The sequence below is a fragment of the Biomphalaria glabrata genome, chromosome 15 (genome assembly GCF_947242115.1).
Source record: "Biomphalaria glabrata chromosome 15, xgBioGlab47.1, whole genome shotgun sequence".
In the NCBI taxonomy this organism is placed as follows: domain Eukaryota; kingdom Metazoa; phylum Mollusca; class Gastropoda; family Planorbidae; genus Biomphalaria; species Biomphalaria glabrata.
The window spans coordinates 32,537,762-32,550,002 of record NC_074725.1 but is presented as its reverse complement, the minus strand read 5'-3'; the positions used below and the strand labels follow the sequence as shown (position 1 = coordinate 32,550,002).

Below are 12,241 nucleotides of genomic sequence, written 5' to 3'. Positions count from 1 at the left end.
GTAATCACAACAAATTTCCATAAGGATCAATAAAGCAGTCTTAGTCTCAGTCAACGAACTATATCTTCGAGAATCAATAATGAATCTCAAATTATTCGTCCAAAGTGTGAATTTATTTCAAAAAGACAAAAAATACAAATCTCCTGCTCTTACGAAAAATCAACGTCCTTCCTCGCTGAGGACCAGGTAACAACTGCCGTTTTCACTTCGTGGTCAGTTTCTGACCGGGAGCTTTCCCGTGAGCACCAGATGATGAAGTGATAACAAAATCACTTCACGTCACAGTGAGTCTCACAGAGGCTGGGACAATTATACATTCACTTTTCTTTTTTTTTTTTTAACACTCCCTATTGAGGAATTACAACAAGAGTTAGCAATGATTGAACCCGCCTGGTCGTGCGGTTTGCGCGCTGGACTGTCGTTCGGATTTATCGACGGTTGAGGGTTCAAACCCTGCCCGCTCCCATCCCCCGTCGTCCTGCGGGAGGTTTGGACTGGGAAGTAAACTATCTTCAACTCTGAAGGAACATCCGAAACATGTCAAACATTTTACAAACATATTTTTAAAAAAAATGCTATTCTCTTTATTGTCTTTTTACAGCACAACATTTCACCACAAATGTACAGTTGTACTTAATGTGAAGTATTTAAACTGTTTACACTCGTGCGTAATGTTCCAGACCTGTTGAACTAGCTTACTAATTGTTATCCTTGTGACTGCTGTCAAATTACAGTCAGTGACCATCGACCTATGATTACACTTGTTTAGTTTCCACACACACACACACAAAATACTTGTTAGGTCTATATATATAATATATAATATAGTTGTTTAGTGCAAAGGGACTTAAATCAAAGATAACAAATGATTGTTTACTAGTAGACCCGCGATATAGCATAGGCAGCTATTTTTCAGGGCCGGCCTTAGGCTACTGCAACCTATGCGAACACGCTAATGCTAGAAGTAAATTATTAAATTTAACCATTGTATAACTTAATAACAGATTTTCCACGGTCTTCTGATTTACCATGAGCTCCTGGAAATCTTCTGAAATAGCAAAATATACGAAAAAGTTCTGGAAATATCCGGAAATTATTAAAAATCTTTTGAAAACTCATAAAAATCTCCTGAAATATAGACAAAACTTTCATTTTGGGGTGTCATTCAATATGGAAAACGCCAATCCTACGCGTGATAAAAAAACAACAACTAATGAATTACTTGAGGTCAACAATTCTGGAAGATAGATTGAAAAATTTGGTAATTCTTTCTATTGAATTTGATCTATGTAGGAAACATAATTTTTATGATATACTGTAAAAGCTCGTAAAGTAATTTTGTGCGTAGTAAAGAATGAATAAAATGCAAAGACGAATATATATTTCAAATACAAACTCTTAATTTTCACTTATTATCCGTTTCGCACAGGGCCCCGCAACGGTTAAGTCCAGCCCTGCTAATTAGTGATGGGTGAATACAGAGTAGATTACCTTCTCCCCCCCCCCCTCTTTTTTTCACCGCTTTGGTCACGTGGGTAACTCTATTCCGACTTGCAGAAATAAAAGAGGGATCTTTCCATGACAACTTGGTGGTGTCCAGGCTGTTGAGCCATGATGGGAATTATATATAGAGAGATAATGTTATAATTTAAGTGCACTCACTTGAAGTCTCATTTTTCCCTAGCCAGTAAACATCTCTATCTGTCTGCTTAAAGTTTAGGGTTGAACTACTTGCAAACGTCAATGGAATGGTCCATTTGTAACTGAGGAAGATAAGGATATTTGAGTGATATTTGAGTATAAACCTTGCACATTTATTCATTGGCATAGAAAGCTCATGAATCAACAAAAAAGCATATATATATGTATAGTCCGTCCATCGTAGTTCAATGATGAACATAGAGTTATTCAGGGGGCTGAGGGCTTTGCACTGGGGTCCTCATGTGGCTGGTAAGACCTACGCCTGGTCGTGCGGTTTGCGCGCTGGACTGTCGTTCGGATTTACCGACGCGCTGTGAAAACTGGCGCACAGGTTGCTGAGGAAGAGAGAACCACACTGGCAGAAGAAAAACGCCAGAGAAGAAAAGCAAGGCCCACGACATTAGCTCCAGCTGGAATAAAAAAAAAGTAACCACTTAGTCAACTAATTAGCGGTTAATAATTATTTTGTTTGATACCAAAAAGGAAAACTGATACAATATGGGACCTTTTGTCTCGAAAGGCAATGGATGCGCCCATAGGAGTCACTGGTTTTGGTTTAGTCTTGAGACGGGGCAGAACCTGGTGTGGCTAATCAAGCCAGTTCTAGAGCGGCAGACTTTGCCCACAATTCATGCATGATGCAGGGCTAGCGTACAGGGCAGCTTTATTTTTTTTCCACGCACAGTCTGTCTCTATGCACTCCGGTCCTTGGCTATTTCTTCCCACATACTTTCGTTGATGTCTGAGGCTCTCGTGTCTCGCGTGCAGACATTTCTATATGTTAGTCTTGGGCGCCCTTCGGTCTGACTCCATCGACAAGCTCTGCATATAAGATACCAAAAAGGGAAACTAATACTTCAGTATTGACAGATGGCTAAATTTGCTGGGTTTAGTCCCCTTAAATAATTGTTAACGCTATTTCTTCCTGGTGCATTCTCCAATCAATGTGATACTTTAAACAATTATTTATTGTACCTAATAAAACATTAAATTAAAAAAAAAAAAACATTAGTACATTGATTATCAACAGTATGTGTATATTTTATTGTTTGATATTCAATAAGGGAAATACGTTGTCATTATTAGTATATAAATAGTTTTATGGGCGGAGTTCTTTCACCCTTTGCATAAAATTTGTTTGTTTTTAAAGGGACTTTTAAAATATATTTCTTTGCTTAAATATTTGTTCCGCTTCGAGTATTGATTCTACACATGACAATATCTTAACTCTTTCTCCCCGTAATTATTTTTCCACGTTCCGATAGAATTATTCGTTTTCTTCATATGTGTTTCACTCCCCTGTTATGGTTAAACTTCAATAACTCTTTTGTATGTAATCAGGAAATGTTAAATAAGGTATATAATTCTAGAAGGATGCTTGCTCTTTTTGTATAACACAAATTAAAGTTTATAAAACCAAAAATGAATTTAATTTAATGGGGTCAATCAACGTTGGTATCGTCAGTTAGGAGTGAAAGAGTTAAGAATCGTGTGGCGAAAATTGTAAGCTTTAGCTCGTGTCTATATAGGCTTAAATTTTTAACTAACCCTTACAAAAATTTAGTGCTGTCTGTAAAGTAACTTTGATCAAGGTCAATATCTTTAAATATAATCATGCTTAATTCTGTTCTGAATTCTACACGGGAAAATTAATAGTAAAATGAAAGAAACATTACGAAGCCTCCTCTTTCGAGCACAAAAAGGACCTGATGTATTACTCTTGAGTAATTTTTGAATAGCTTGCTTTAAAAGAATATTTTTATCTTATCTCATCTTGTGAAATACTGACGTTACTTCAAAAAAAAAGACGTTGCTAAGACCCTATCTGTGTTCCTAGGTCAATCTAGTCATGCATGCTAATCAAATAGCTCATAACCTCTAATATTCCTGTTGAAAAATTCAAAATCTGCCTATTTACCATACTAGGATGACCCACTTTGTGGGCCGCCTCTAAGTTTGTGCGAAAACATAAACTCATAACCTCTTTGTAAGCTTTTGTTTTTACTAGAGGAATAGTGCACAGTAGATGCCATTTCTGCTTCTATACGAGAAAACGTTTGAGAAACATTAGCCACACTTCTGTATTCGTAAAATAGATGCACCAGAGACGTCTATAATGAAAATCTCTTATACCTTTAGATTGACTTCTTCCTATATGGAACAAATGATAATTGCCATGTAAAATTAACATTGGAAAAAGAACAGAGAGGCCAGAAAGAATCTTACAAACTGTACACTAAGGCTAGTGATATTTAACTGAACTGAAATACAGAACAAAAAAAGAAATGTTTAGTCATGTTTACAATAACATGGAGGCGCGGTGGTTGAGTGGTCAAGCGCTTGGCGTCCGAACCGGGCGTCCAAGGTTCGAATCCTGGTGAAGACTGGGGTTTCTAATTTTTGGATTTTTAAGGGTGCCTTTGAGTTGACCCAACACTAATGGGCACCTGATATTAGTTGGGGGACAAGTAAAGGTGATTGGCCGTTGTGCTGGCCACATGACATCCTCGTTAAGCGTGCGCCTAAGAAAGAGTTGACCTTTACCCTTTACATCGTCCGGGGGAACTCTTACTTCACAATCACATAATTCACAAGATATCTTGTTTTACCTAGAGAGCAAATCAAGCTATACCAGTACTATTTTACATTGATATGACTAAATTAAAAAAAAAAAACAAGGTTTCAAAGACAGTTTGTGTCGAAACACAAACTCAGAATCGGCCCCGTAGTGGTCCATCCAGGCAGGTAAAAAGGCAGGTTTCAATATTTTCAAAAAGAATATCCGAATGAAATTCTATCAAGGGCTAATGACAGAGAAGAATGGAGAAAAAAGGTTGACAGATCTTGTTTGGTGCCCCCAACTGTCCAGCAGACCAAGGGATAGGTGAAAGTGAATTTGAAGTTAGATGTGAACCAGGCCTAACTGCTGTCAGATAATGACAACAATTTACGATAAATAAGTGTAAGAGTTACTTTACCATTTTTAGCGGCCCCTGAAAGGGAAAAAGACGCTATTATGGGGTAAATCTTATATTATGGGGTAAATCGTATATTGTGGGGTAAATCTTATATTATGGGGTAAATCTTATATTATGGGGTAAATCGTATATTGTGGGGTAAATCGTATATTGTGGGGTAAATCTTATATTATGGGGTAAATCTTATATTATGGGATAAATCTTATATTGTGGGGTAATTCTTATATTGTGGGTTAAATATGGTTTCATCTTCTTCTCAGTCGTACTAACCAGTGCTTTTAAATCCCTGGAAGACGGAATATACATCCATAGCAGATCCTATGGAAGGCTCTTTAACCTGGCACGTCTTAAAGCCAAAACAAAAAGGCGTCGTATCTTGATAAGGGAGCTGCTGTTTGCCGATGACGCGGCACTCGTATCTCACTCACAAGGAGGTCTACAGAAGCTAGTGAACGCCTTAGCAGCTGCTTGTCAAGAGTTTAGCCTTACTATAAGTCTCTCCAAGACCGAAATCCTGGCACAAGACGTTGCAGAAATACCTATAATACAAATTGGGAACCACACCCTTTCAGTGGTGCAGGAATTTACCTACTTGGGTTCAACAATTGTCAGTAACCTAGACTTAGACATCGAGCTGACAAAAAGGATAGGAAAAGCTACCACAGCATTGGCAAAACTCTCCAAGCGCGTCTGGGAAAATGGTAAATTGACCACAGCGACCAAAATCCTAGTCTACAACGTCTGTGTTGTGAGCACTCTCCTTTATGGCAGTGAAAGCTGGTCAACATACATGTACCAAGAGCACAGATTGAATAGTTTCCACTTGCGCTGCCTGAGACGCATAATGGGCATCTCTTGGAGGGACCATGTCTCCAATCAGGAAGTTTTGAGACTGGCCAATATGAACAGCATGTATGCTCTCCTGACACAAAGGAGATTACGCTGGCTCGGACATGTCACCCGCATGCCAGATGGTAGAATCCCGAAAGATATCTTATATGCTGAGCTTGTGGAAGGAGTCAGACCCAAGGGCCGCCCAAGACTAACATATAGAGATGTCTGCAAGCGAGACATGAGAGCCTCAGGCATCAGTGAAAGTATGTGGGAAAACATAGCCAAAGACCGGAGTGCATGGAGACAGACTGTGCGTGCTGGGACAACCCTTGCTGAGAACAAAAGAATTGAAGCGGCTTTAATCAAGAGGGAAAAAAAGAAAGCTGCCCTGTCTGCTAGCCCTAAATCAGAGGCATACAAATGTACGAATTGTGGCAAAGTCTGCCGTTCTAGAATTGGCTTGATTAGCCACACCAGATTCTGCCCCGTCTCAAGATTAAGCCAAAACCAGTGACTCACTTGGGCGCATCCATTGCCTTTCGAGACAAAAGGAGCCATATACAGGGTTAAATATTATATTGTGGGGTAAATCTTATATTGTGGGGTAAATCTTATATTATGGGTAAATCTTATATTGTGGGATAAAACTTATGTTATGGGGTAAATCTTATATTGTGGGTTAAATCTTATATTATGGGTTAAATCTTATATTGTGGGGTAAATCTTATATTGTGGGGTAAATCTTATATTATGGGGTAATTCTTATATTGTGGGTTAAATATTATATTGTGGGGTAAATCTTATATTGTGGGGTAAATCTTATATTGTGGGATAAATCTTATGTTATGGGGTAAATCTTATATTGTGGGTTAAATCTTATATTATGGGTTAAATCTTATATTGTGGGGTAAATCTTATATTGTGGGGTAAATCTTATATTGTGCGGTAAATCTTATATTGTGGGGTAAATCTTGTATTGTGGGGTAAATCTTATTAAAATAATGATATAAATCTTACTTAAATGGGGAAGTATATTTTCCTGTCTCTGTTGCATTACGATTCAGTAGGAATCTCTCTTGTCTTACTACGAGACTGTTCTCGCTAAGGCAGTCACGTGTAACTGTAACTAGAGGATAGTTCATTTGTAGAATCCAAGTGTCCATCACCTCTTTCACATTTATGTTTTTGTTATCACGCTTGACTTGCTGAAATGATAATACGTATAGTACATAATCATTTTAATTTGTTTGTTTGTAAAATGTTTGACATGTTTCGGATGTTCCTTCAGAGTTGAAGATAGTTTACTTCCTAGTCCAAACCTCCCGCAGAACGACGGGGGATGGGAGCGGGCAGGGTTGGAACCCTGGACCAACGATAAATTCAAACGACAGTCCAGCGCGCAAACCGCACGACCAGGCAGCCATCATTTACTCAGTGGTCAGACGAGGCCTATAATAAGATCAAGCCCGGCCTTAGGTAAGTGGAGGCCCTAGGCGAAGTGAATAGGGAGGGCCTAGGTGAAGTGATTAGGGTAGCCCCAAATGAAATTTAAAAAAGAAAATGAATACCGAAAAATCTGCAATGAACTGTAGATCGTTCCGTATCTGTATCTAAATCAGCACCTACGTTAAAAGTTATACGAATGAGTATCATGGACGACTCATGATCACCGGACTAGAAATAACGTTTTCACATTTCATAAGAAGGAAGAAACAAATGTCTTCTAACATCTGTAGCCTTACAAGAAGATCAAAGAATTGATGAATAAACTTAGCCATAGAGTTCTGCTATGTTTGAGAACGAGGTTAGTAGACATAGAGCCACAGAGTTCTGCCATGTTTGAGAGCGAGGCTAGTAGACATAGAGCCATATAGTTCTGCTAGGTTTGGAAACAAGGTTAGTAGACATAGAGCCACAGAGTTCTGCCATGTTTGAGAGCGAGGCTAGTAGACATAGAGCCATATAGTTCTGCTAGGTTTGGAAACAAGGTTAGTAGACATAGGGCCACAGAGTTCTGCTATGTTTGAGAGCGAGGCTAGTAGACATAGGGCCACAGAGTTCTGCTATGTTTGAGAGCGAGGCTAGTAGACATAGGGCCACAGAGTTCTGCTATGTTTCAGGGCGAGGCTACAGGGCCACAGAGTTCTGCTATATTTGAGAGCGAGGCTAGTAGACATAGGGCCATAGAGTTCTGCTATGTTTGAGAGCGAGGTTAGTAGACATAGAGCCATATAGTTCTGCTAGGTTTGAGAGCGAGGTTAGTAGACATAGAGCCACAGAGTTCTGCTAGGTTTAAGAGTGAGGCTAGTAGACATAGGGCCACAGAGTTCTGCTATGATAGAGAGCGAGGTTAGTAGACATAGGGCCACAGAGTTCTGCTATGATTGAGAGCGAGGCTAGTAGACATAGGGCCACAGAGTTCTGCTATGATTGAGAGCGAGGTTAGTAGACATAGGGCCACAGAGTTCTGCAATGTTTAAGAGTGAGGCTAGTAGACATAGGGCCACAGAGTTCTGCTATGTTTGAGAGCGAGGCTAGTAGACATAGGGCCATAGAGTTCTGCTATGTTTGAGAGCGAGGTTAGTAGACATAGAGCCATATAGTTCTGCTAGGTTTGAGAGCGAGGTTAGTAGACATAGAGCCACAGAGTTCTGCTAGGTTTAAGAGTGAGGCTAGTAGACATAGGGCCACAGAGTTCTGCTATGATAGAGAGCGAGGTTAGTAGACATAGGGCCACAGAGTTCTGCTATGATTGAGAGCGAGGCTAGTAGACATAGGGCCACAGAGTTCTGCTATGATTGAGAGCGAGGTTAGTAGACATAGGGCCACAGAGTTCTGCAATGTTTAAGAGTGAGGCTAGTAGACATAGGGCCACAGAGTTCTGCTATGTTTGAGAGCGAGGCTTGTAGACATAGGGCCATAGAGTTCTGCTATGTTTCAGGGCGAGGCTAGTAGACATAGGGCCACAGAGTTCTGCTATGTTTGAGAGCGAGGCTAGTAGACATAGGGCCACAGAGTTCTGCTATGTTTGAGAGCGAGGCTAGTAGACATAGGGCCACAGAGTTCTGCTATGTTTGAGAGCGAGGCTAGTAGACATAGGGCCACAGAGTTCTGCTATGTTTGAGAGCGAGGCTAGTAGACATAGGACCACAGAGTTCTGCTATGTTTCAGGGCGAGGTTAGTAGACATAGGGCCACAGAGTTCTGCTATGTTTGAGAGCGAGGCTAGTAGACATAGGGCCACAGAGTTCTGCTATGTTTGAGAGCGAGGCTAGTAGACATAGGGCCACAGAGTTCTGCTATGTTTGAGAGCGAGGCTAGTAGACATAGGGCCACAGAGTTCTGCTATGTTTCAGGGCGAGGCTACAGGGCCACAGAGTTCTGCTATGTTTGAGTACAAGGTTAGTAGACATAGGGCCATAGAGTTCTGCTATGTTTGAGAGCGAGGCTAGTAGACATAGGGCCATAGAGTTCTGCTAGGTTTGAGTACAAGGTTAGTAGACATAGAGCCATAGTGTTCTGCTAGATTTGAGAACAAAGGGGTAGACATAGAGTTCTGCTATGTTTGAGAACGAGGCTAGTAGACATAGAGCCACAGAATTCTGCTAGGTTTGAGAACGAGGTTAGTAGACATAGAGCCATAGATTTCTGCTCTGTTTGAGAACGAGGCTAGAAGACATAGAGCCACAGAGTTCTGCTAGGTTTGAGAAAGAGGTTAGTAGACATAGAGCCATAGATTTCTGCTAGGTTTGAGAAAGAGGTTAGTAGACACAGGGCCACAGAGTTCTGTTAGGTTCGAGAGCAAAGGGGGTGGGGGGATAGACATAGAGCCATAGATTTCTGCTATGTTTGAGAACGAGGCTTGTTGACATAGAACCATAGATTTCAGCTATGTTTGAGAACAAGGCTAGTTGACTTAGAGCCATAGAGTTCTGTTAGGTTTGAGAACAAGGCTAGTTGACTTAGAGCCATAGAGTTCTGTTAGGTTTGAGAAGAAGGGGGGTAGACTTAGAACCATAGAGTTCTGTTACATTTGAGATTCGATCCATATTTCGTTCTTTTCCTCCTCTTTTCGAAGTCCCTAGGCTGCTGCTAAGTTTGCCTATGCCTAAGGCCGGCCCTTGTAAGATTGTATTGAATGAACTCTTCGCATTCAGAGGGCATGTATATCTATTGGGCAGATAATGTTAAGGCCATCTAGTTCTTTGGCCAACGGTTAACAAGCAGGGTGCTATATGGCCAGAACAACGACCAAGTGCCTTTACTGTCCACAACTACCTATAAGAGTTGGGTGGACTCAGGGGCACCCTAAATACCGAAAATAACCCTTCCACTGAGATTCGAACCCAGGACCCCAGAATTGGAAGCTAAGCTTTAACCACCCAGCCACCGCGCATACTTTTTAGGTAGCTAAGAAATAGTGGTCTTTAAAGACCGCATCACAAACCAAGAGATTAGAGACAGGGTTACTACAGCGATTGGACCCCCTGATGACCTGCTGACTATCGTAAAAACGAAAGCTTATAATCTATTGCCATATTACACGATCATTAGGGCTCGCAAAGATCCCCTTCAGGGAACAGTACCAAAAAAAAAAAGGAAGAAGAGGCAGACAGAGAAAGCGATAGGAAGACATCATAAAAGAATGGACGAGCCTGCCATTGAAAGAGATTCTAACTAAGGCAAAAGACAGAGAGGAATGGAGAAAGACGGTTGACAAATCTTGCAGTCAAACAGACTAAGGCAGGGGTTCTCAACCTGTGGGTCGCGACCCTCTTGGGGGTCGAATGACGATTTGCCAGGGGTCGCCTAAGACCATCGAAAATATGGATTGTTATTGTCTATTCTTCTATTGCTGTATGTGTGTGTGGTCGCGGCAGAGTGGGGGTTTCTAAAAAGGAGTCGCCGAGCTTAAAAGGTTGAGAACCGCTAGTCACTAAGGGATAGAGTTAGGAAAAAAAGGTGAAATAAAAAAGTTAAATAAAAAAGTGAATTATTGATATTTAGATCTATGACAGATTACCTCTGTAAGAGCTGCCCAAAGGTCATTATGAGACGCATTTGAATACTGCTTGCTTGTTAGGTACAACTGTTTAAAAAAATTGAATTAATACAATCTCCTTATAATATAAAGCAGAATGTAAGGCGTATGTATGGATGTATGTGTGTATGTATGTATGTCCCGAATAAAAATCAAAACCGTTTGACCAATCTTGACAAAATTTGGCATAGATGTTTCTAAGATCATCGGAGACCGTACTGTATGTTTAATGTAGATCCCACAAACGGAGGGTCCTAAAATAGACAAAAGTACCTACTGGTATATCTGTTAAAGAAAGAAACTTTTTTAAACAAATCGGGTAAACCCGTTTTCACTGTATTTTATATGGGATATGAATTTTTGGGCTGAGTGGGTAAACCCGTTTTAACACTCTACTGTTTTTTTTTCGTGACAAAATAAAACAAAATATGTTGGGTTCATTCTCCATGTTTAACATAAAACAACATACTTCTAAATTTAATCCAGTAGATCAGTAAGGCCCATACTAAGGCCCATACTAAGGCCCTCGGCCGATTAGTTTGTCATAACATGTATTTAAAAAAAACCTAGAACTATCATTTTTTTGTTAATTAGCTGTCATTTCTATCTCTCCAATAACAAAAATTTGTTACGCTTCCCCCCCCCCCCCCTATTTTGATATTTGATCATATTTTGGTTAGATTGTTTGATCTGATGCCTGATTTGATGATTTGTATATTTTTGATATGATAATGGATACGACTTCTGATCTGATAGTTAAAATAATTGATCTTTTTGGAAAAACATCTACTAGATTTGTGTGAAAATGTCCGTCTGTTTATGCGTCTGTTATGTTAAGACCTCACAATAGAAAAGCTAATGAAAATCTGATTTAATTATATTTTGAGCTTGAACATTTTAGGCGCGCTTTTGTCACCTTAAAACAAACATTTTTGTTTTTTAAATTGATATGTAAGAACAATTTTTAGTTAAAATACGCACACGTTACATACATAATATACATATAGTATTCACTATAAAAATTATTATCTTATCTTATCTTATACGATACAGACGTTACTTCAAAAAAGATGATTACGTCCTACGCGTCATGCATTTAGTCATGCATGTTAACCAATGACCAAAACTCCGCCAAGTCACTGGTTTTCCTGGCTAGCTCAGGCAACTCATTCCATGTTCTTAATAGCGCTAGGGAAGAAGGAGCTTTTGTACAAATTTGTCCTAGCATATGGAACGAGAAATGTGCCTTTATCTTTGTGTCTTTCTGAGTATTTTATTAAATTTTGTTTTTGTATTTAAAGAATATGGTTCAGTTTTTTATGTATAATTGCTACTTTACTTTTAAGTCTTCTATCCTGAAGGCTTTCTAAATTTAGTGATTTTACTAAAGGTGTTATTATAGTCAAATGTGAATATTCGTTTGTTATGAATCTCACTGCTCTATTTTGATTCTGTTACAGTTTCTTATTGTTTTCTTGAGTTGAGGGGTCCCAAACAGAGGATGCATATTCTATTATTCGCCTAACCAATGTTAAATAACATTTTAGTTTTATGTTCTTATTTGATTTATACAAATTCTTTCTAATAAACCCAAATCTAGTAAATGGACTGTGTTATGGAGTATTTATGAGAAAAGAAGGGTGGATGTTTTTAGTTGTATAGGCTGAAGAGTTGTTCTGTCGTAATGA

At 39.5% G+C, this 12,241-nt stretch overlaps 1 protein-coding gene across 1 annotated transcript in view; it reads right to left on the bottom strand.

Annotated features, from left to right (window-relative positions):
• LOC106079441 (aminopeptidase N-like) overlaps positions 1-12,241 on the bottom strand; it is a 92,672-nt gene that overhangs the window by 24,830 nt on the left and 55,601 nt on the right. The window contains exons 14-16 of the mRNA XM_056011821.1: positions 10,536-10,601; positions 6,531-6,718; positions 1,663-1,763 (exon numbers count right to left, since the gene is read on the bottom strand). Of these exons, the coding sequence (XP_055867796.1) occupies positions 1,663-1,763; positions 6,531-6,718; positions 10,536-10,601 (355 nt within the window). The remainder of the gene's footprint in view (positions 1-1,662; positions 1,764-6,530; positions 6,719-10,535; positions 10,602-12,241) is intronic.